This window comes from Anomalospiza imberbis, unplaced genomic scaffold (genome assembly GCF_031753505.1).
Source record: "Anomalospiza imberbis isolate Cuckoo-Finch-1a 21T00152 unplaced genomic scaffold, ASM3175350v1 scaffold_331, whole genome shotgun sequence".
Classification (NCBI taxonomy): Eukaryota; Metazoa; Chordata; class Aves; order Passeriformes; family Viduidae; genus Anomalospiza; species Anomalospiza imberbis.
The window spans coordinates 10,071-30,702 of NW_027099951.1; the positions used below are offsets into that span (position 1 = coordinate 10,071).

The window sequence follows — 20,632 nt, forward strand, 5'->3', positions numbered from 1 at the left end:
GACCCGAACCCGCCCGAGGGGACCCGAACCGGGAGGAGCCGAACCGCTCCGGAAACACCCGAACCGGCAGCGTCCCGCGCGAAGGGACCCGAACCCGCCCGAGGGGACCCGAACCGGGAGGAGCCGAACCGCTCCGGAGACACCCGAACTTGGGCTCGAAGCGGGACACGAACACTCCCGGAGGGATCCGAACCCGCCCGGGGGGGCCCGAACGTGGACCCGAAGCTGTCCGGAGGGCCCCGAACCTGCCCGAGGGGACTCGGACCCGCCTGAGGGCACCCGAACCGGCCTGAGGGAACCGAACCCGCCTGAGGGACCCGACCCGGCAGGAGCCGACCCGGGAGGAGCCGAACCGCTCCAGAGAGACCCGAACCGTCCCGAAACACCCGAACCGGCAGCGTCCCGCGCGAAGAGACCCGAACCCGCCCTCAAGGGACCCGAGTCGGGACCGTCCCGTCCGTAAGGACCCGAACCGAACCCCCCAAAACTCCTCCGGAACAACCCGGACCCACTCGGGTGAGTGCCGGGACCCACCCTGGGCTCTCGGGGGGAAGGGGAGGTGACACAACGTGGGGGATCCTGGGGTGCCCCCTCCCCCGGACCCTTGGGGTCTCCTCTGCCCCTCGGGGGTCTCCCCAGGACCCTTGGGACCCCCCCCCCCCCATCACCCACAGGATGCAGCCAGCGCCCGGGGGGGGCGGGGCGACCCCAGGATGAGGGGGGGGGGGGAAGGAAGGAGATTCTCCAAGGCCTTATATGGGCACAGCCCTGAGCGCCCCCACCCCCCGCATGCCCGGGACCCCCCGGACCCCCGGGGTGAACCCCAGGATTCCCGGGATCCCCCCAGTGCAGGGAATCTCCCCCCACCAAGTCCCAACTTCCTTCACTCCTTCCAGCCCCCCCAAAGCTCCTTGGCTGCCTGAAAAGACCCCCCCCCCCACCCTGTCCAGCCCCCTCCCCGCAGGCCCCCCGTACCCCCAATATCCCCCGGTCCTTAATTGCACCCCCAGCCTCCCAGTACCCCCCAGTCTCCCCAGTCCTCCACACCCCAAATCCCACTGATGCGCCCCAATTCCGCCCCCCCCGGTAACCCCAGTACCCCCCTGAGCCCCTCATCTCTCCTCAGCCCCTGTGATTCCCCTATTTCCTCACGGTGTGTGCAGACCCCCAGCCCCTCAACACCCTCAGGGTGTAAACCTGAGGGTAAAAATTCACCCCGGACCCCATTAAAAAATAAATTACAAAAAAAAAACCAAAACCAACCCAAAAATACTTTAAAATTTACCCCCAACCCCATTAACCCCCACTATCCCTGGTACCCCGCCCAGCCTCAATACCCCCAACCCCCCATGTCCCCCAATACCCACCCAGCACCCCAACGCCCCCCAAGACCCCCCGATGCCCCAACGCCCCCAACAGCCCTGACCCCCATCTCTCCACAGCCCCCAGGATGCCCGCTCCGTGCCGCCCCCCGTCCCCTCTGCGCTGCGTCCAGGCCCTCAGCGCCCTCCTGGCGCTGGCACTGGCCGCGGCCCCCGGCTACTGGAACCCGGGCGAGGGCGACGGCTGCTTGTCCGCCTGGGCCTTGTCCTTCGTCTTCACCCTCCTCCTCCTCCTCAACGACGCCTTCCGCCGCCCGCCGCCCCGCCGCGACCTCCCGCTGGCGCTGGCCACCGCCGCCGGCATGGCTTGTGCCACCGCCACCATCCTGTGGCCGCTGGGTCACCTCCGGGGACACGAGGGCGGCCAAGGCCGCCCCCGCGCCCTCCGCGCCGCCGCCACGGCCGCTTCGGCCATCGCCACGCTGGCCTATGCCGCCGAGGTGACCCGCGACCGGGCGCGACCCGGCGAGGCCGCCCCGTACCTGGCCACCCCCTCGGGGCTGCTCAAGGTGGCCGAAGCCTTCCTCGCCCTCCTCCTCCTCGGGCTGTCGGCCGAACTGGGCGCGGCGTCGGGACCCGCGGCCTTGCGCTGGTGCCTGGGCATCTTCTGCGTGTCCTTCGTGCTGGGGGTGCTGCTGGTCGGGGGGTGCCTGCTGGGCTGGGGGTGGTGCGGCTGGATGCGGGACCCCGAGGGGCTGCGCTGGGGGCTGGGGGTCTACGCGGGGCTGGGCGTGGTGGCCTACGGGGCGGCCACGGTGCTGTGGGCGCTCTACAGCTTCTCGGACGACATGGGGGGCCAGTCACGGAGACCCTACGGTTGCCCCGCTACGTGCCCCTGGGACAGGAAGGTGCTGGTGGCCGTGCTCAGCGGCCTCAATTTGGTGGCGTTCGGGGTGGATTTGGGGCAGACGGGCAGGTTGGTGCTGTTGAGGGCCTGAGGGGGCTCTCCAGGGTGAGTGGGGCGGGGGGGGATCCTGGGGGGAGTCAGAACCTTAAAGGGGGTCTGGGGTCTCCCACAGGTTGGGATCAGGGCCTTTATGGGGGTCTGGGTTGATTCCTGGGGTGGGATCAGGCTCCCAAAGGGGTCTTGGATCCTCTATGAGACAGGATTGGGATCCTAAGAGGGGTCTGGGGTCTCCTTCTGGCAGGTATTTGGATCCTAGTGGGGGTCTGGGTGGCCCCCTGAGGGGGTATGGGACCCTAAGTGGGGTCTGGGGTCCTCTCCTGGGGTGGGATCAGGCTCCTGATTGGAATCCTGGACCCTCTCTAGGGCAGGATTGAGCCCCTAATGGTGATCTGGGGGTCACCCCGGGGTGGGATCCAGCCTCTCTGGGGGTCTGGGGTCCTCTCCTGGGGTGGGATCAGGCTCCTAATGGGAATCCTGGACCTTCTGTAGGGGAGGATTGAGCCCCTAATGATGGTCTGGGGGTCACCCCAGGGTGGGATCCAGCCTCTCTGGGGGTCTGGGGTCCCCTCCTGGGGTGTGATCAGGCTCCTGATTGGAATCCTGGACCCTCTCTAGGGCAGGATTGAGCCCCTAATGATGGTCTGGGGGTCACCCCGGGGTGGGATCCAGCCTCTCTGGGGGTCTGGGGTCCTCTCCTGGGGTGGGATCAGGCTCCTAATGGGAATCCTGGACCCTCTCTAGGGCAGGATTGAGCCCCTAATGATGATCTGGGGGTCACCCCGGGGTGGGACCGGGATGCTAATGGAGGTCTGGGGTCTCCCCTTGGGGTGAGATCAAGCCCCTAATGCGAGTCCTGGATCCTTTCTGGGGCAGAATCTGGCCCTTATCAGGGTCAGGGTCCCCTCTGGGGAGATAATGGGACCCTGATGGGGACCCTGCTTCCGCTGTGGGGTGGGATTCAGCCCTTGACAGTGGTCTGGGGTCCCCTCCAGGGTGGGATTCTGGATCCTCTCTGGGGCAGGATCTGGTGCTTATTGGGGTCTGGGATCCAGTGCCTGGGGGATCCTTCCTGGAGGGAAGTTGGGATCATAAGGGGGTCTTGGGGAGGGGGACACCGCTGAGGCCTTAATTTGGGGGTGGGTGAGGATGTGTTGTCATTAAAGGGACATTTCTGCTTCTTAATGAGCTGCTGTGAGTGTCTGTGATGGGGCATGAGGAGAGCAAAAGTGAGGAAAAAGTGTGGGAAACGTGAGGGGGAAAATGATGGGCAACATGAGGGGGGAAAAGGGGAGGGATGGGGAAAAGAGAAAACGGAGAAAAAACGTGATGGGGACAAGTGTGGGAGGTCTGAGGGGAAAAAGGGTGAGAAAACAAAGGAAAAAAGCAGGAAGTGTGAGAGGAAAAAGGGCAGAAAATGTGAGGGGAGAAAAGGGCGGGAAACGTGAGGGGAGAAAAGGGCGGGAAACGTGAGGGGAGAAAAGGGCGGGAAACGTGAGGGGAGAAATAAAGGAAACGTGAGGGGAAAAGAGTGGGAAATGGGAGGGGGAAAATGGTGGGAAATGTGAGGGGGAGAAAGCAAAGAAATGTGAAGGGAAGTGTGAGGGGAGAAAAGGGCAGGAAATATGAGGGGAGAAAAAGGGTGGGAAACGTGAGGGGAGAAGAAGGGCCCACAATGTGAGGGGGGAAAAAACGGGGGAAACGTCATGGAGCAAAAAAAAAGGAAATGTGAGGGGAAGAGAGTGGGAAACGAGAGGGGGGAAATTGCAGGAAATGTGAGGGGGAAAAGGGGAAGAAATATGAAGGGAAAAGGGTAGGAAACATGGGGGGAGAAAAGGGCAGGAAATGTGAAGGGGGAAAAGGGGAAGAAATATGAAGGGAAAGGGGTGGGAAATGTGAAGGGGGGGTAAGGGTGGGAAACGTGAGGGGGGCAAAATAAAGGAAATGTGAGGGGAAAAGAGCAGGAAACGGGAGGAGAAAAATGGTGGGAAATGTGAAGGGAAACGTGAGGGGTGAAAAGGGTGGGAAATGTGAGGAGGAAAAGGGGAAGAAATATGAAGGGAAAGGGGTGGGAAATGTGAGGGGCGAAAGGATGGAAAACGTGAGGGGAGAAAAAGGGCCCAAAACATGAGGGGGGAAAAAAGGGGGGAAACGCAAAAAAAAAGGAAATGTGAGGGGAAAAGAGTGGGAAACGAGAGGGGGGAAATTGCAGGAAATGTGAAGGGGGAAAAGGGGAAGAAACATGAGGGGAAAGGGGTGGGAAATGTGAAGGGAGAAAGGGTGGGAAACGTGAGGGGCGAAAGGATGGAAAACGTGAGGGGAGAAAAAGGGCCCAAATCATGAGGGGGAAAAAAACGGGGGAAACGTGATGGGGGCAAAAGAAAAAGGAAATGTGAGGGGAAAAAAGTGGGAAACGAGAGGGGGAAAAATGGCAGGAAATGTGAGGGGAGAAAATGAAGAGAAACGTGAGGGGAGAAAAGGCAAGAACCACGAGGGGATACAGAGCCAGGAAACACGAAGGGAAAAGAGAAGAAAACGTGAGGGGAGAAAGGTAGGAAATGTGCTCCCCGATTCCTGAGGTGCCCCCTCCCCAGAATGAAGCACAGACTCTGGAGGATTGCTCAGATTCTTTATTTTTGGGGGGCTCGTGGCGCCTTTGTCACCCACACGCTCTTCTTTCCTCACCACCATGGGCTTCTGGCTGAGCAGGATGGTGCTGGCCTGGAGGTGGCAAAGATGGGGGTCAGCACCCCAAAAGTAAGGGGGAACCCCTCAAACGTGGCCTCAAAATCCACCCCGCCAATTAAACATCCCCCGTTAAATACCCCCTAATTAAAGACTTCCTAATTAAACCTCCCGAATTAAAGATCCCCCAAATACAGCCTCAAAGATCACCAGTTAACTCTCAATTAAAGATCTCCTTAATTAACACCCCTAATTAAACGCCAAATTTAACATCTCCATTTAACCCCCCCCCAATTAAAGCCCCCCAATTAAAGCCCCCCAATTAAAACACCCCAACTAAACCCAAGTAAAAACCTTCTATTTAACCCCCCCAAGACCACTCAGTTAATGCCCCCAATTAATCCTCCCAATTAATACACCCCAATTTAACTTCCCAATCAAACCCCCCAATTAAAGCTTCTCTAATTAATACTCCCCCAATTAAGCCCCCCCCCTCACCATTTTTTGTCACCATCACTGGGGCACTGTGGAGGGAGAGACACGCGTTGAGGGGGGCTTCAGTTGCCCCCCAAACCCACAATGCCCCCACCCCAATATCAGGAAACCCTCCCAAGGTACCCCAAAAAAATTGGGGAGCCCCTCAAATTTGTGAGGTGCTCCCCCAGATTTTGGGGTGCCCCTTCTCGCCCCCGTTATTCCTTCACCCAGCACCTCCCTCAGGTATCCACAACCATCGCCCAGGTATTCACCACCTCCCCCACAATTTTGGGAACCCCCTCCCCGATTTTGGGGATCCTTCCCCGATTTTGGGGACCGCCAGGATTTTGGGGAGCCCCCCAAATCTGTGAGGTGCTCCCCCAGATTTTGGGGTGCCCCTTCTTTCCCCCGTTATTCCTTCACCCAGCACCTCCCTCAGGTATCCACAACCCTCACCCAGGTATTCACCACCTCCCCCACAATTTTGGGAACACGTCCCCGATTTTGGGGATCCTTCCCCGATTTTGGGGATCCCCAGGATTTTGGGGAGCCCCCCAAATCTGTGAGGAGCCTCCCCAGATTTTGGGGTGTCCCTTCTCCCCCCTGTTATTCCTTCACCCAGCACCTCCCTCAGGTATCCACAACCCTCGCCCAGGTATTCACCACCTCCCCCACAATTTTGGGAACCCCCTCCGCGATTTTGGGGACCCCCAGGATTTTGGGGAGCCCCCCAAATCTGTGAGGAGCTCCCCCAGATTTTGGGGTGCCCCTTCTTTCCCCCGTTATTCCTTCACCCAGCACCTCCCTCAGGTATCCACAACCCTCGCCCAGGTATTCACCACCTCCCCCACAATTTTGGGAACCCGTCCCCGATTTTGGGGATCCTTCCCCGATTTTGGGGACCCCCAGGATTTTGGGGAGCCCCTCAAATCTGTGAGGAGCTCCCCCAGATTTTGGGGTGCCCCTTCTCCCCTCCATTATTCCTTCACCCAGCACCTCCCCCAGGTATCCACAACCCTCGCCCAGGTATTCACCACCTCCCCCACAATTTTGGGAACCCCTCCCCGATTTTGGGGACCCCCAGGATTTTGGGGAGCCCCCCAAATCTATGAGGAGCTCCCCCAGATTTTGGGGTGCCCCTTCTCCCCCCCGTTATTCCTTCACCCAGCACCTCCCCCAGGTATCCACAACCCTCCCCCAGGTACCACAAACCTCGCCCAGGTATTTAGGACCTCCCCCCAGATTTTGGGGATCTCCTCTGATTTTGGGGATCCCCCCCCCAGATTTTGGGGACCCCCTCACCCCGAATCTCGAGCCGACACTCGGTCAGGGCCTCGCCCAGCTCGTTGACAGCCCTGCAGGTGTAGGTGCCACCATCGAAGGGTCCCGGCTTGCGGATGAGGAGGGTCAGGACCCCCTGGCTGTGCCTGGCCAGGAATTTGGGGTCCTCCCCGATGGCCACCTGGTTCTTCAGCCACACCACCTTGGGCTGGGAGGGGCACAGCTGGTCAAGGTGAGTCCCAAAATGCACCCCAAAAATGCCCCAAGGCACCCCAAAAACACCCAGACCTGGGGATGGACTCACAGCCCCATTGGGACACCCCAAAAACCCTTCCTCAGGTGAACCCCACACATGGATCTTCAGGCTGGGAGGGGCACAGCTGGTCAGCTGAGTCACAAAATGCACCCCAAAAATAGCCCAAAACCGTCCCAGGACCCCAAATCTCCTCCCAAACCCTCCTAATTTTGGGGTGAACAGGCTCAGGGGGACCCCAAACCCTCCCAGGACCCCAAATCTCCACCCAGTCCCCCTAATTTTGGGGTGAACAGGCTCAGGGGGACCCCAAAACCCCATCGAGACCCCAAATCTCCACCCAAGCTCCCCCACTTTTGGGGTGAACAGGCTCAGGGGGACCCCAAAACCCCATCGAGACCCCAAATCTCCACCCAAGCTCCCCCACTTTTGGGGTGAACAGGCTCAGGGGGACCCCAAAACTCACCAAGAACCCCAAATCTCCTCCCAAATCCCCCTAATTTTGGGGTGAACAGGCTCAGGGGGACCCCAAAACCCCCTCAGGATCCCCCCCAAACTGACCCCCAAGACCCCCATAATTATCCCCACTCATCCAATTGAGAGCAGAGGGATGAATTGGAGACCCCAAACACCTTCAGGACCCCCAAATCTCCACCCAGGACTGCAAATCTCCACCCAAACCCCCCTAATTTTGGGGTGAACAGAGTCAGGGGGACCCCAAATCCCCCCGAGGACCCCCCCCCAAACCTTGGGGTGCCCCCTGACTGCACAGTTGAGGGCGGTGGAGTATCCGGCCACGGCGCTGCGATCCACCAGCGGGGTCAGGAACTGGGGGGCCGAGCGGAAATCGTGCTCCTGGTACTGGGGGGGCTTCAGCCGCAGCTCTGGGGGGGTCCCAGCAGGAGTTAGGGGGACCCCAAAATTCTTGGGGGGGTGATAATTGCATGTGGTTCCACCCCCAACCCCAAAAAAGGGTGGGTGAAATCAGGGTGAGACCCCAATGTCTGGGTGACCCCCTAAAAACCCTTTAAAATCTTCACGATATTCCTTGTTAAACACCCCAAAATTGATGCCTTCCAATTAAAGATACACCAATTCATTAAAAATCCCAATTAAGAGCTCAATCAACCCCGTGATTTTGGGGTTGGGGCTTTGGGGATGCTGGAAGTGGTTTTGGGGATCACGGAGATCTCCCTGAACGTATAGAAACTGCACCAAATCCCTTCAAATCTACCCCAAAACCACCTGAAACCCTCCCAAAACCACCTCAACACCCTCCAAATCCCTTCAAATCCCCCCAAAAACACCTCAAAACCACCTCAAGCCCCCCAAAAAAACCTCAAACCTCCCCAAATCCATTCAAATCTCCCAAAATCACCTCAAAACCACCTCAAACCCCCCCAAAAAGACATCAACCCCCCCCCAAACCACCTCAAACCCCCTAAATCCCTTCAATCTCCCCCAAAACCATCTCAAAACCACCTCAAACCCCCCCATAACCACCTCAACCCCCTCCCCAAATCACCTCAAACCTCCCCAAATCCCTTCAAACGCCCCCAAAACCCCACGAATTTTGGGGTACCCGCTTTGAGGATGCTTTGAGTGGTTTGGGGACCACGGGGCTCATCCTGAACCCAGAGAAACCGCCCCAAATCCCTTCAATCTCCCCCCAAACCACCTCAAACCCCCCAAAATCCCTTCAATCTCCCCCAAAATCACCACAAACCCCCCAAAATCCCTTCAATCTCCCCCAAAACCACCTCAAACCCCCCAAAACCACCTCAAACCCCCCAAAATCCCTTCAATCTCCCCCAAAACCACCTCAAACCCCCCAAAACCACCTCAAACCCCCCAAAATCCCTTCAATCTCCCCCAAAACCACCTCAAACCCCCCAAAACCACCTCAAACCCCCTAAAATCCCTTCAATCTCCCCCAAAACCACCTCAAACCCCCCAAAACCACCTCAAACCCCCGAAAATCCCTTCAATCTCCCCCAAAACCACCTCAAACCCCCCAAAACCACCTCAAACCCCCCAAAATCCCTTCACTCTCCCCCAAAACCATCTCAAAACCACCTCGAACCCCCCCAAACCACCTCAAACCCCCCAAAACCACCTCACCACCCCCCAAATCCATCTCAACCATCCCCAAAGCCTTTCAATATCTCCCAAAACCATCTCAAATCTCCCCAAAAAACATCTGAAACTCCCCCAAAACAACCTCAAACACCCCCCCACCCCGAACCACCTCGATCCCCCCCGAAACCCCCCGAATTTTGGGGTACCCGCTTTGGGGATGACGGCCGTGTTGGAGGACAGCCCGGGTTTCTCGCTGAGCCCGCACAGGTTCTCGCTGAACACCTTGAACAGGTACTCGTTGCCCATCACCAGCTCCGAGGCCGTGCAGCGCAGGGGCCGGTTGTGCTCGTACACCGTGAACCACTCCTGCGGGGGGTTTGGGGGGTCGTCAGGGGGGGTTTGGGGGGCTCATGAGGGGGTTTTGGTGGGGTTTGGGGGGTCCTGAGGGGGTTTGGAGTGGTTCTGTGGAAGATTTTGGGAGCTGAGGGGGTTTTTGGGGGCTCATGAGGGGGTTTGGAGGTGTTTGAGGGGGTTTTGGGGGGTCCTGAGGGGGTTTGAGGCGGTTTTGGGGTGGTTTGGTGGGAGATTTTGGGGAGCTGAGGGGGTTTTTGGGGGCTCATAAGAGGGTTTGGGGGTGTTTGAGGGGGTTTTGGGGGGTCCTGAGGGGGCTTGGGGTGGTTCTGTGGAAGATTTTGGGGAGCTGAGAGGGTTCTGGGGGCTCATGAGGGGGTTTTGGGGGTGATTGAGAGGGTTTTGGAGGGTCCTGAGGGGGTTTGAGGCGTTTCTGTGGAGGATTTTGGGAGCTGAGGGGGTTTTGGGGGGCTCGTGAGGGGGTTTTGGGGGGTCCTGAGGGGGTTTGAGGCGGTTTTGGGGTGGTTTGGTGGGAGATTTTGGGGAGCTGAGGGGGTTTTTGGGGGCTCATGAGTGGGTTTTGGGGGGGTTTGAGGGGGTTTTGGGGGGTCCTGAGGGGGTTTGGAGTGGTTCTGTGGAAGATTTTGGGAGCTGAGGGGGTTTTTGGGGGCTCATGAGGGGGTTTGGAGGTGTTTGAGGGGGTTTTGGGGGGTCCTGAGGGGGTTTGAGGCGGTTTTGGGGTGGTTTGGTGGGAGATTTTGGGGAGCTGAGGGGGTTTTTGGGGGCTCATAAGAGGGTTTGGGGGTGTTTGAGGGGGTTTTGGGGGGTCCTGAGGGGGCTTGGGGTGGTTCTGTGGAAGATTTTGGGGAGCTGAGAGGGTTCTGGGGGCTCATGAGGGGGTTTTGGGGGTGATTGAGAGGGTTTTGGAGGGTCCTGAGGGGGTTTGAGGCGTTTCTGTGGAGGATTTTGGGAGCTGAGGGGGTTTTGGGGGGCTCGTGAGGGGGTTTTGGGGGGTCCTGAGGGGGTTTGAGGCGGTTTTGGGGTGGTTTGGTGGGAGATTTTGGGGAGCTGAGGGGGTTTTTGGGGGCTCATGAGTGGGTTTTGGGGGGGTTTGAGGGGGTTTTGGGGGGTCCTGAGGGGGTTTGGGGTGGTTCTGTGGAAGATTTTGGGGAGCTGAGAGGGTTTTTGGGGGTTCGTGAGGGGGATTTGGGGGTGATTGAGAGGGTTTTGGGGGGTCCTGAGGGGGTTTGAGGCGGTTTTGGGGTGGTTTGGTGGGAGATTTTGGGGAGCTGAGGGGGTTTTTGGGCAGTTGTGAGGGGGTTTGGGGGTTCAGTTCAGGATTTGGGGGTTCCATTGAGAATTTGGTAGCTCAGTTCAGGATTTGTGGGTTCCATTGAGAATATGGGGGTTCAGTTCAGGATTTGTGGGTTCCATTGAGTATTTGTGGGTTCCGTTGAGGATGTGGGGTGTCATTTGGGGATTTGGGGGCTCCGTTGAGGATTTGGGGGTTCCGTTGAGGATTTGGGGGGTCAGTTGGGGATTTGAGGATTCCACTGAGAATTTAGGGGTTCCAGTGAGAATCTGGAAGCTCAGTTCATGATTTGGGGGTTCCAGAGAGAATTTGGGGGCTCAGTTGAGGACTTGGGGGTTCCTTTGAGGATTTGGGGTATCAGGTCAAGATTTGGGCGTTCCGTTGAGGATCTGGGGTGTCGTTTGGGGATTTGGGGTTTCGTGGGGGCTCACTTCAGGATTTGGGGGCTCCTTTGAGCATTTTGGGGTTCCCTTGGGCCGATTTTGGGGTGCTGCCCCCTCACCATGGTTCTCTTGTCGGCCTTCATGATGGTGTAGCCGGTGATCTCGGCGTTGCCGTCGTCCTCGGGGGGCTCCCACTCCACCAGGGCGTTGAACCCCCAAACCTCCTTCACCTGCACCTTCCGGGGGGGCCCCGGCCGCTCTGGGGGGGGATTATCTCAGGGACACCCCAAAAACACCCCAAAACCACCCCAAAATATCGCCAGAAAACAGCACCCCAAAATACCCCAAAAACTGCTCCAAAACACCCCAAAACCACCCCAAAATATCGCCAGAAAACAGCACCCCAAAATACCCCAAAACACCCCAAAATACCCCTAAAACACCCAAAAAAATCCCCAGAAAACAGCACCCCAAAATACCCCAAAAACTGCTCCAAAACACCCCAAAATATCCCCAGAAAACAGCACCCAAAAATACTCCCAAAAACTGCTCCAAAATACCCCAAAATACCCCTAAAACACCCCAAAAACACCCCCAAATATCGCCAGAAAACAGCACCCCAAAATACCCCAAAAACTGCTCCAAAATACCCCAAAATACCCCTAAAACACCCCAAAAACACCCCCAAATATCGCCAGAAAACAGCACCCCAAAATACCCCAAAAACTGCTCCAAAATACCCCAAAACCACCCCAAAATACCCCAAAAATAATCCCAGTGCTCCCAGTGCTCCCAGTTCCCAATCCCAGTGCTCCCAGTGCTCCCAGTTCCCAGTCCCAGTGCTCCCAGTTCCCCTCACACCAGTCCCAGTCACTCCCAGTGCTCTGAGTTCCCAATCCCAGTGCTCCCAGTTCCAAATCCCAGTGCTCCCAGTTCCCAATCCCAGTGCTCCCAGTTCCCAGTCCCAGTGCTCCCAGTTCCCCTCACACCAGTCCCAGTCACTCCCAGTGCTCTGAGTTCCCAATCCCAGTGCTCCCAGTGCTCCCAGTTCCCAGTCCCAGTGCTCCCAGTTCCCAATCCCAGTGCTCCCAGTTCCCAGTCCCAGTGCTCCCAGTTCCCCTCACACCAGTCCCAGTCACTCCCAGTGCTCTGAGTTCCCAATCCCAGTGCTCCCAGTTCCAAATCCCAGTGCTCCCAGTTCCCAATCCCAGTGCTCCCAGTTCCCAGTCCCAGTGCTCCCAGTTCCCAATCCCAGTGCTCCCAGTTCCCAGTCCCAGTGCTCCCAGTTCCCCTCACACCAGTCCCAGTCACTCCCAGTGCTCTGAGTTCCCAATCCCAGTGCTCCCAGTGCTCCCAGTTCCCAGTCCCAGTGCTCCCAGTTCCCAATCCCAGTGCTCCCAGTTCCCAGTCCCAGTGCTCCCAGTTCCCCTCACACCAGTCCCAGTCACTCCCAGTGCTCTGAGTTCCCAATCCCAGTGCTCTGAGTTCCCAATCCCAGTTCCCCCAGTTGCCACCCCATCACTCCCAGTACTCCCAGTGCTCCCAGTTCCCAATCCCAATCCTCATCCCTGCTTCCCCCAGTTCCTCCAGTTGCCCTCACACCCGTCCCAGTGCTCCCAGTTCCCAATCCCATCACTCCCAGTTCCCAATCTCATTGCTCCCAGTTCCCTATCCCAGTGCCCAGCCTTGGTTCCCCATGTCCCCCATTGCCTCTCCCATCACTCCCAGTCCCTCCCAGTCCCTCCCAGTGCTCCCAGTTCCCAATCCCAGTGCTCATCCCTGCTTCCCCCATTGCCTCTCCCATCACTCCCAGTGCTCCCAGTTCCCAATCCCAGTGCCCAGTCCTGGTTCTCCCATGTCCACCACTGCCTCTCCCATCACTCCCAGTCCCTCCCAGTGCTCCCAGTGCTCCCAGTTCCCAATCCCAGTGCCCAGCCTTGGTTCTCCCATGTCCCCCACTGCCTCTCCCATCACTCCCAGTCCCTCCCAGTGCTCCCAGTTCCCAATCCCAGTGCCCAACCTTGGTTCTCCCATGTCCACCACTGCCTCTCCCATCACTCCCAGTCCCTCCCAGTGCTCCCAGTGCTCCCAGTTACCGACGATGCGCAGGCGCATCTCGGCCGTGTCCTCCATGCCCTCGATGCGCACGCTGAGCCCAGTGCTCCCAGTGCTCCCAGTTCCCAATCCCAGTGCCCAGTCCTGGTTCTCCCATGTCCACCACTGCCTCTCCCATCACTCCCAGTCCCTCCCAGTGCTCCCAGTGCTCCCAGTTCCTAATCCCAGTGCCCAGACTTGGTTCTCCCATGTCCCCCACTGCCTCTCCCATCACTCCCAGTCCCTCCCAGTGCTCCCAGTTCCCAATCCCAGTGCCCAACCTTGGTTCTCCCATGTCCACCACTGCCTCTCCCATCACTCCCAGTCCCTCTCAGTGCTCCCAGTGCTCCCAGTTCCCAATCCCAGTGCCCAGTCCTGGTTCTCCCATGTCCACCAGTGCCTCTCCCATCACTCCCAGTCCCTCCCAGTGCTCCCAGTGCTCCCAGTTCCCAATCCCAGTGCCCAGTCCTGGTTCTCCCATGTCCACCACTGCCTCTCCCATCACTCCCAGTCCCTCCCAGTGCTCCCAGTGCTCCCAGTGCTCCCAGTTCCCAATCCCACCGCCCAGCCTTGGTTCTCCCATGTCCCCCACTGCCTCTCCCATCACTCCCAGTCCCTCCCAGTGCTCCCAGTGCTCCCAGTTCCCAATCCCAGTGCCCAACCCTGGTTCTCCCATGTCCACCACTGCCTCTCCCATCACTCCCAGTCCCTCCCAGTGCTCCCAGTGCTCCCAGTTACCGACGATGCGCAGGCGCATCTCGGCCGTGTCCTCCATGCCCTCGATGCGCACGCTGAGCCCAGTGCTCCCAGTGCTCCCAGTTCCCAATCCCAGTGCTCATCCCTGCTTCCCCCATTGCCTCTCCCATCACTCCCAGTCCCTCCCAGTGCTCCCAGTTCCCAATCCCAGTGCCCAGCCTTGGTTCTCCCATGTCCACCACTGCCTCTCCCATCACTCCCAGTCCCTCCCAGTGCTCCCAGTGCTCCCAGTTACCGACGATGCGCAGGCGCATCTCGGCCGTGTCCTCCATGCCCTCGACGCGCACGCTGAGCCCAGTGCTCCCAGTGCTCCCAGTTCCCAATCCCAGTGCCCAGTCCTGGTTCTCCCATGTCCACCACTGCCTCTCCCATCACTCCCAGTCCCTCCCAGTGCTCCCAGTGCTCCCAGTTCCCAATCCCAGCGCCCAGCCTTGGTTCTCCCATGTCCCCCACTGCCTCTCCCATCACTTCCAGTCCCTCCCAGTGCTCCCAGTGCTCCCAGTTCCCAATCCCAGTGCCCAGCCTTGGTTCTCCCATGTCCCCCACTGCCTCTCCCATCACTCCCAGTCCCTCCCAGTGCTCCCAGTGCTCCCAGTTACCGACGATGCGCAGGCGCATCTCGGCCGTGTCCTCCATGCCCTCGATGCGCACGCTGAGCCCGTAGCGCCCCGAGTGCCCCCTGGCGGCGGCGCGGATGAAGAACACCGTGTCGCGGTCCGACGTGCGCACGTGCACGTCCTCGCCCAGGGGCCCGCCCTCTTTCGTCCACGTCACCTGGGGGCGGGGCTTACCCTGCCGGGGGGCGGGGCTTCGTTAGACCTATGGGGCTGTGGGGTTGAGGTGTCCCAATGGGGCTGGGGGGTTGAATTGTCCCTATGGGATCTATGGGGCTGTGGGGTTGAGGTGTCCCTATGGGATCTGTGGGGCTGTGGGGTTGAGGTGTCCCTATGGAATCTGTGGGGCTGTGGGGTTGAGGTGTCCCAATGGGGCTGGGGGGTTGAGTTGTCCCTATGGGGCTGGGGGGTTGAGTTGTCCCTATGGGATCTATGGGGCTGTGGGGTTGAGGTGTCCCAATGGGGCTGTGGGGTTGAGGTGTCCCTATGGGTTCTGTGGGGCTGTGGGGTTGAGGTGTCCCTAAGGGGCTGTGGGGTTGAATTGTCCCTATGGGATCTATGGGGCTGAGGGGTTGAGGTGTCCCTATGGGATCTATGGGGCTGTGGGGTTGAGGTGTCCCTATGGGATCTGTGGGGTTGAATTGTCCGTATGGGATCTGTGGGGCTGTAGGGTTGAGGTGTCCCTATGGGATCTGTGGGGCTGCGTGGTTGAGGTGTCCCTATGGGGCTGTGGGGCTGCGTGGTTGAGGTGTCCCTATGGGGCTGTGGGGTTGAATCGTCCCTATGGGGCTCTGGGGTTGATTTATCCCTATGGGGCTGAGGGGTTGAGGTGTCTCTATGGGGCTCTGGGGTTGATTTATCCCTATGGGGCTGTGGGGTTGAGGTGTCCATATGGAATCTGTGGGGCTGTGAGGTTGAGGTGTCCCTATGGATCTATGGGGTTGAGGTGTCCCTATGGGGCTCTGGGGTTGATTTATCCCTATGGGGCTGTGGGGTTGAGGTGTCCCTATGGGATCTATGGGGCTGTGGGGTTGAGGTGTCTCTATGGGATCTGTGGGGTTGAGGTGTCCCTATGGATCTGTGGGGTTGAGGTGTCCCTATGGAATCTGTAGGGCTGTGGGGATGAGGTGTCCCTATGGGATCTATGGGGCTGTGGGGTTGAGGTGTCCCTATGGGATCTATGGGGCTGTGGGGTTGAGGTGTCCCTATGGGATCTGTGGGGCTGTGGGGTTGAGGTGTCCCTATGGATCTGTGGGGTTGAGGTGTCCCTATGGGATCTATGGGGCTGTGGGGTTGAGGTGTCTCTATGGGATCTGTGGGGTTGAGGTGTCCCTATGGATCTGTGGGGTTGAGGTGTCCCTATGGAATCTGTAGGGCTGTGGGGTTGAGGTGTCCCTATGGGATCTGTGGGGCTGATTTGTTCCTATGGGGCTGAGTTACCCCTACAAATCTATGGGGCTGAGTTATCCCCATAGGGCTGAGCTCCCCTGAAGTTTCGGGGTCCCCCAGCTCACCTGGAAGGGGATCACCAGGTTCACCTGCTCCCCCACCTTCCTGATGTACGTTTGCCGCAGGTGCCGGGGCAGCCGGATTTTGGGGCGCTCTGGGGTGGGGGTTCACAATGTTTAGGGGGGATCTATAGGGCAGAATCCCCAAATTCCGGGACCCCCCTCCCAATAATTTCAGGATCCCCCCGATTTCAGGCTCCATCCCCTGATTTTGGGGGTCCCCCCTGATTTTAGGCTCCCCCCTGATTTCGGGATCTCCCCTTAATTTTGGGATCTCCCCCGATTTCGGGCTCCCCCCTGATTTCGGGGTCCCCCCCTGATTTCAGGCTCTGCCCTCTAATTTCGGGACCCCCCCCCCCCAATAATTTCAGGATCCCCCCGATTTCAGCCTCCCTCCCCTGCTTTCGGGGTTCCCCCGTGATATTTCTGAATCCCCCCCTAATTTCGGGATCCCCTCCTAATTTCAGGCTCCCCCCTTGATTTCAGGCTCCCCCCCAAATTTTGGGATCCCCCTTTGATTTCGAGATCTCCCCCTGATTTCGGTATCCCCTCCTGATTTCGGGGTCCCTCCGCGGTGTTTCCGAATCCCCCCGATTTCGGGCTCCCCCCCAGTTTCGAGATCCCCCCTAATTTCGGGATCCCCCCCGATTTCAGCCTCCCTCCCCTGATTTTGGGGTTCCCCCGCGATGCTCCCGAATCCCCCCCTAATTTCGGGATTCCCCCCTGATTTCAGGCTCCCCCCCCACCCCCCCATTCCGGGCTTCCCCCACGATTCCGGGGTGCCCCCCTGATTTGGGGGTGCCCCGGGGCGCACCGACGATCTCGCGGATGGTGACGGGCTGGGCCATGGTGGCCGGGGGGCTGCGGCCCGCGATGTTCACCCCGACCACGCGGAACAGCAGCTTCTCGCCCGTGGGCAACCCCCGCACCGTGAGCCCGCAGCGCTCCACCAGCTCCGTGTTCGCGGGGGTCCAGGTGGAGTCTGGGGGCGACAAATCGGGGGGCTATGGGGTCGGGGGGCAGCGGATTTTGGGGTTATGGGGTCGGAGGGCACCGGATTTGGGGGTTATGGGGTCCAGGGGTACCGGATTTTGGGGGTTATGGGGTTATGGGGTACCAGATTTTGGGGTTATGGGGTACCGGATTTTGGGGTTATGGGGTCCAGGGGTACCGGATTTTGGGGGTTATGGGGTTATGGGGTACCAGATTTTGGGGTTATGGGGTACCGGATTTTGGGGTTATGGGGTCCAGGGGTACCGGATTTTGGGGTTATGGGGTCCGGGGGTACCGGATTTTGGGGGCTATGGGGTCCGGGGGTATCGGATTTGGGGGTTATGGGGTCCGGGGGGTACCGGATTTTGGGGTTATGGGGCTGGGGGGTACCGGATTTTGGGGTTATGGGGTCCGGGGGGTACCGGATTTTGGGGTTATGGGGTCCGGGGGTACCGGATTTTGGGGTTATGGGGTCGGGGGGCACCGGATTTTGGGGTTATGGGGTCGGAGGGCACCGGATTTTGGGGTTATGGGGTCCGGGGGTACCGGATTTTGGGGCTATGGGGTCGGAGGGCACCGGATTTTGGGGTTATGGGGTCCGGGGGGCACCGGATTTTGGGGCTATGGGGTCGGGGGGGCACCGGATTTTGGGGCTATGGGGTCGGGGGTTTTCGGATTTTGGGGGTTATGGGGGTTGGGGAGGGGGTTGTGGGGTCGGGGGGTTCTGGATTTTGGGGTTATGGGGCTAGGGAGAGGGTTGTGGGGTCGGGGGGTTCTGGATTTTGTGGTTATGGGGCGGGGGTATTTGATTTTGGGGGTTCTGGGGTCAGGGAGGGGGCTATGGGGCCGGGAGCCATCAAGTTGGGGGATTTTGGACAAGTCCCAAAAAGTTCCCGAAATTTTTGGGTCCCCTCCAAGTTTCAGCGATTCCCACCAAGTTTAGAGATCCCAACCCAAAATTTTGGGGTCCCTCCCATTTTTGGGGTTCCCCCCCAAATTTTGCGATTCCCCCCCCCCCCGCTCACTCCACCTCGACGCCCCCCAAACTTTTGGGGTTCCCACCAAATTTTGGGATCGCCCCAAATTTCAGCAATTCCCCAAAAGTTTTAGGATCTCCCTCGAAGTTTTGCCATCCCACCCCAGAATTTGGGGTCCCCCCCCCGAATTTTAAGATCCCCCCCAAATTTTGGGGTGCCCCACTCACCCCCCCACACTCCCCACTCCACCAGGTCCCCCTCGATGCCCCCCAAAATTTTGGGGTTCCCACCAAATTTTGCAATCGCCCCAAATTTCAGCGATTCCCACCAAGTTTTGGGATCCCACCCCAAAATTTGGGGTACCCCCCTAAATTTTGGGGTCCCCCCCGGATTTTGGGGTGCCCCACTCACCCCCTTCCCGGCACCACTCCACCAGGTAGCCGTCGATGCCCCCCGCGCCCACGCGCTCGGGCGGGCGCCACTTGAGGGTGGCCGTGGTGTCCGTCACGTCCTCGAGCACCAGGTGAGTGGGTTCGCTGGTGGGGGCTGCGGGGGCACCCCAAAAATCACCCCAAAATCGCCAACCCCAAAAATCACCTCAAAATCGCCAGCCCCAAAAACCACCCCAAAATCGCCAACCCCAAAATGATCAACCCCAGAAATCACCCCAAAATCGCCAGCCCCAAAAATCATCCCAAAAAACACCCCAAAATCGCCAACCCCAAAATCGTCAACCCCAAAAATCACCCCAAAATCACCAACCCCAAAAATCACCCCAAAATCGCCAGCCCCAAAAACCACCCCAAAATCGTCAGCCCCAAATTCGTCAACCCCAAAAATCACCCCAAAATCGCCAACCCCAAAAATCACCCCAAAATCGCCAACCCCAAAACGTTTGACCCCAGAAATCACCCCAAAATCGTCAGCCCCAAAAATCACCCCAAAATCGCCAGCCCCAAAAATCACCCCAAAATCGCCAGCCCCAAAAACCACCCCAAAATCGCCAACCCCAAAATGATCGACCCAGAAATCACCCCAAAATCGCCAACCCCAAAATCGTCAACCCCAAAAATCACCCCAAAATCGCCAACCCCAAAATCGTCAACCCCAAAAAAATCAAAACCCAAAAATCACCCCAAAATCGCCAACCCCAAAACGTTTGACCCCAGAAATCACCCCAAAATCATCAGCCCCAAAAATCACCCCAAAATCGTCAACCCCAAAATGATTGACCCCAAAAACCACCCCAAAATCGTCAGCCCCAAAAATTCCCCCAAAATCGTTAACTCCAAAAATATCAAAACCCAAAAATCACCCCAAAATCATCAGCCCCAAATTGATCGACCCCAGAAATCACCCCAAAATCGTCAACCCCAAAATCGTCAACCCCAAAAATCACCCCAAAATCGCCAACCCCAAAAACCACCCCAAAATCGCCAACCCCAAAATGATTGACCCCAGAAATCACCCCAAAATCGTCAAACCCCAAAAAAATCAAACCCCAAAAATCACCCCAAAATCGCCAACGCCAAAAATCCCCCTTAAATCCCCCTGGGACCCCCCAGACCCAACCCAGGACCCCCAAAATCCCCCTCAAATCCTCCTGACCCAACCCAGGACCCCCCAAATCCCCCTGGGACACCCCCAGACCCAATCCAGGACCCCCCAAATCCCCCTGGGACACCCCAGACCCAATCCAGGACCCCCAAAAATCACCCTCAAATCCCCCAGGGACACCCCCAGACCCAATCCTGGACCCCCCAAATCCCCCTCAAATCCTCCTGACCCAACCCAGGACCCCCCAACTCCCCCTGGGACACCCCCAGACCCAATCCAGGATCCCCCAAATCCCCCTGGGACACCCCCAGACCCAATCCAGGATCCCCCAAATCCCCCTGGGATACCCCCAGACCCAATCCAGGATACCCCAAATCCCCCTGGGACACCCCCAGACCCAATCCAGGATCCCCCAAATCCCCCTGGGACACCCCCAGACCCAATCCAGCACCCCCCAGATCCCCATAAATCCCCCCAAATCCCCCTCAAATCCCCCAGGGACAACCCCAGACCCAATCCAGGACCCCCAAAAATCCCCCTCAAATCCCCCTGGGACACCCCCAGACCCAATCCAGAACCCCCCAGTTCCCCATAAATCCCCCCAGTCCCCCTCAAATCCCCTCTGCCCCCCGCCAAATCCCCCTCAAATCCCCCAGGGACACCCCCAGACCCAACCCAGGACCCCCCAAATCCCCCTGAAATCCCCTCTAGGACCCCCCAAATCCCCCCCCGGGCTCCCTCCCCACGCCCCCCACCCACCGATGGGCATGAAGGGCGGGGTGTTGAGGCTGGGGGCCGAGACGCCGATGGCGTTGACGGCGAACACCCGCATCTCGTAGAGCACGCCCTCGATCATGCGCGTGGACTCGAAGGTGAGCGCCGGCAGCACCTCGAAGTTGAGCTTCATCCAGCGGTGGGAGCCCTTCTTCTTCCTCTCCACCAGGTAACCTGGCACAGGTGGGACAGGTGAGACAGGTGAGACACGTGGGGACAGGTGAGACAGGTGAGGGACAGAAACTGAGCTTC

The 20,632-nt window shown here is 58.9% G+C and overlaps 2 protein-coding genes across 2 annotated transcripts in view; one reads left to right on the forward strand and one right to left on the reverse strand.

The window, feature by feature from the left end:
• Positions 1-3,308, forward strand: LOC137466611 (myeloid-associated differentiation marker homolog). Its single transcript, XM_068178288.1, has 4 exons — positions 1-71; positions 330-516; positions 1,443-2,843; positions 3,097-3,308. The coding sequence occupies exon 3, from the start codon at positions 1,451-1,453 to the stop codon at positions 2,318-2,320; it is 870 nt and encodes a 289-aa protein (XP_068034389.1). The 5' UTR covers positions 1-71; positions 330-516; positions 1,443-1,450; the 3' UTR covers positions 2,321-2,843; positions 3,097-3,308.
• A 1,593-nt stretch (positions 3,309-4,901) lies between these two features.
• Positions 4,902-20,632, reverse strand: part of LOC137466614 (myosin-binding protein C, fast-type-like) — a gene marked incomplete at its 5' end in the record, with an annotated part of 41,786 nt that continues 26,055 nt past the window's right edge. The window contains 11 exon segments of the mRNA XM_068178290.1: positions 4,902-5,007; positions 5,470-5,495; positions 6,751-6,937; positions 7,730-7,866; positions 9,268-9,427; positions 11,227-11,366; positions 14,557-14,749; positions 16,086-16,174; positions 16,894-17,061; positions 18,461-18,595; positions 20,366-20,554. Coding sequence (XP_068034391.1) covers positions 5,485-5,495; positions 6,751-6,937; positions 7,730-7,866; positions 9,268-9,427; positions 11,227-11,366; positions 14,557-14,749; positions 16,086-16,174; positions 16,894-17,061; positions 18,461-18,595; positions 20,366-20,554 — 1,409 coding nt within the window.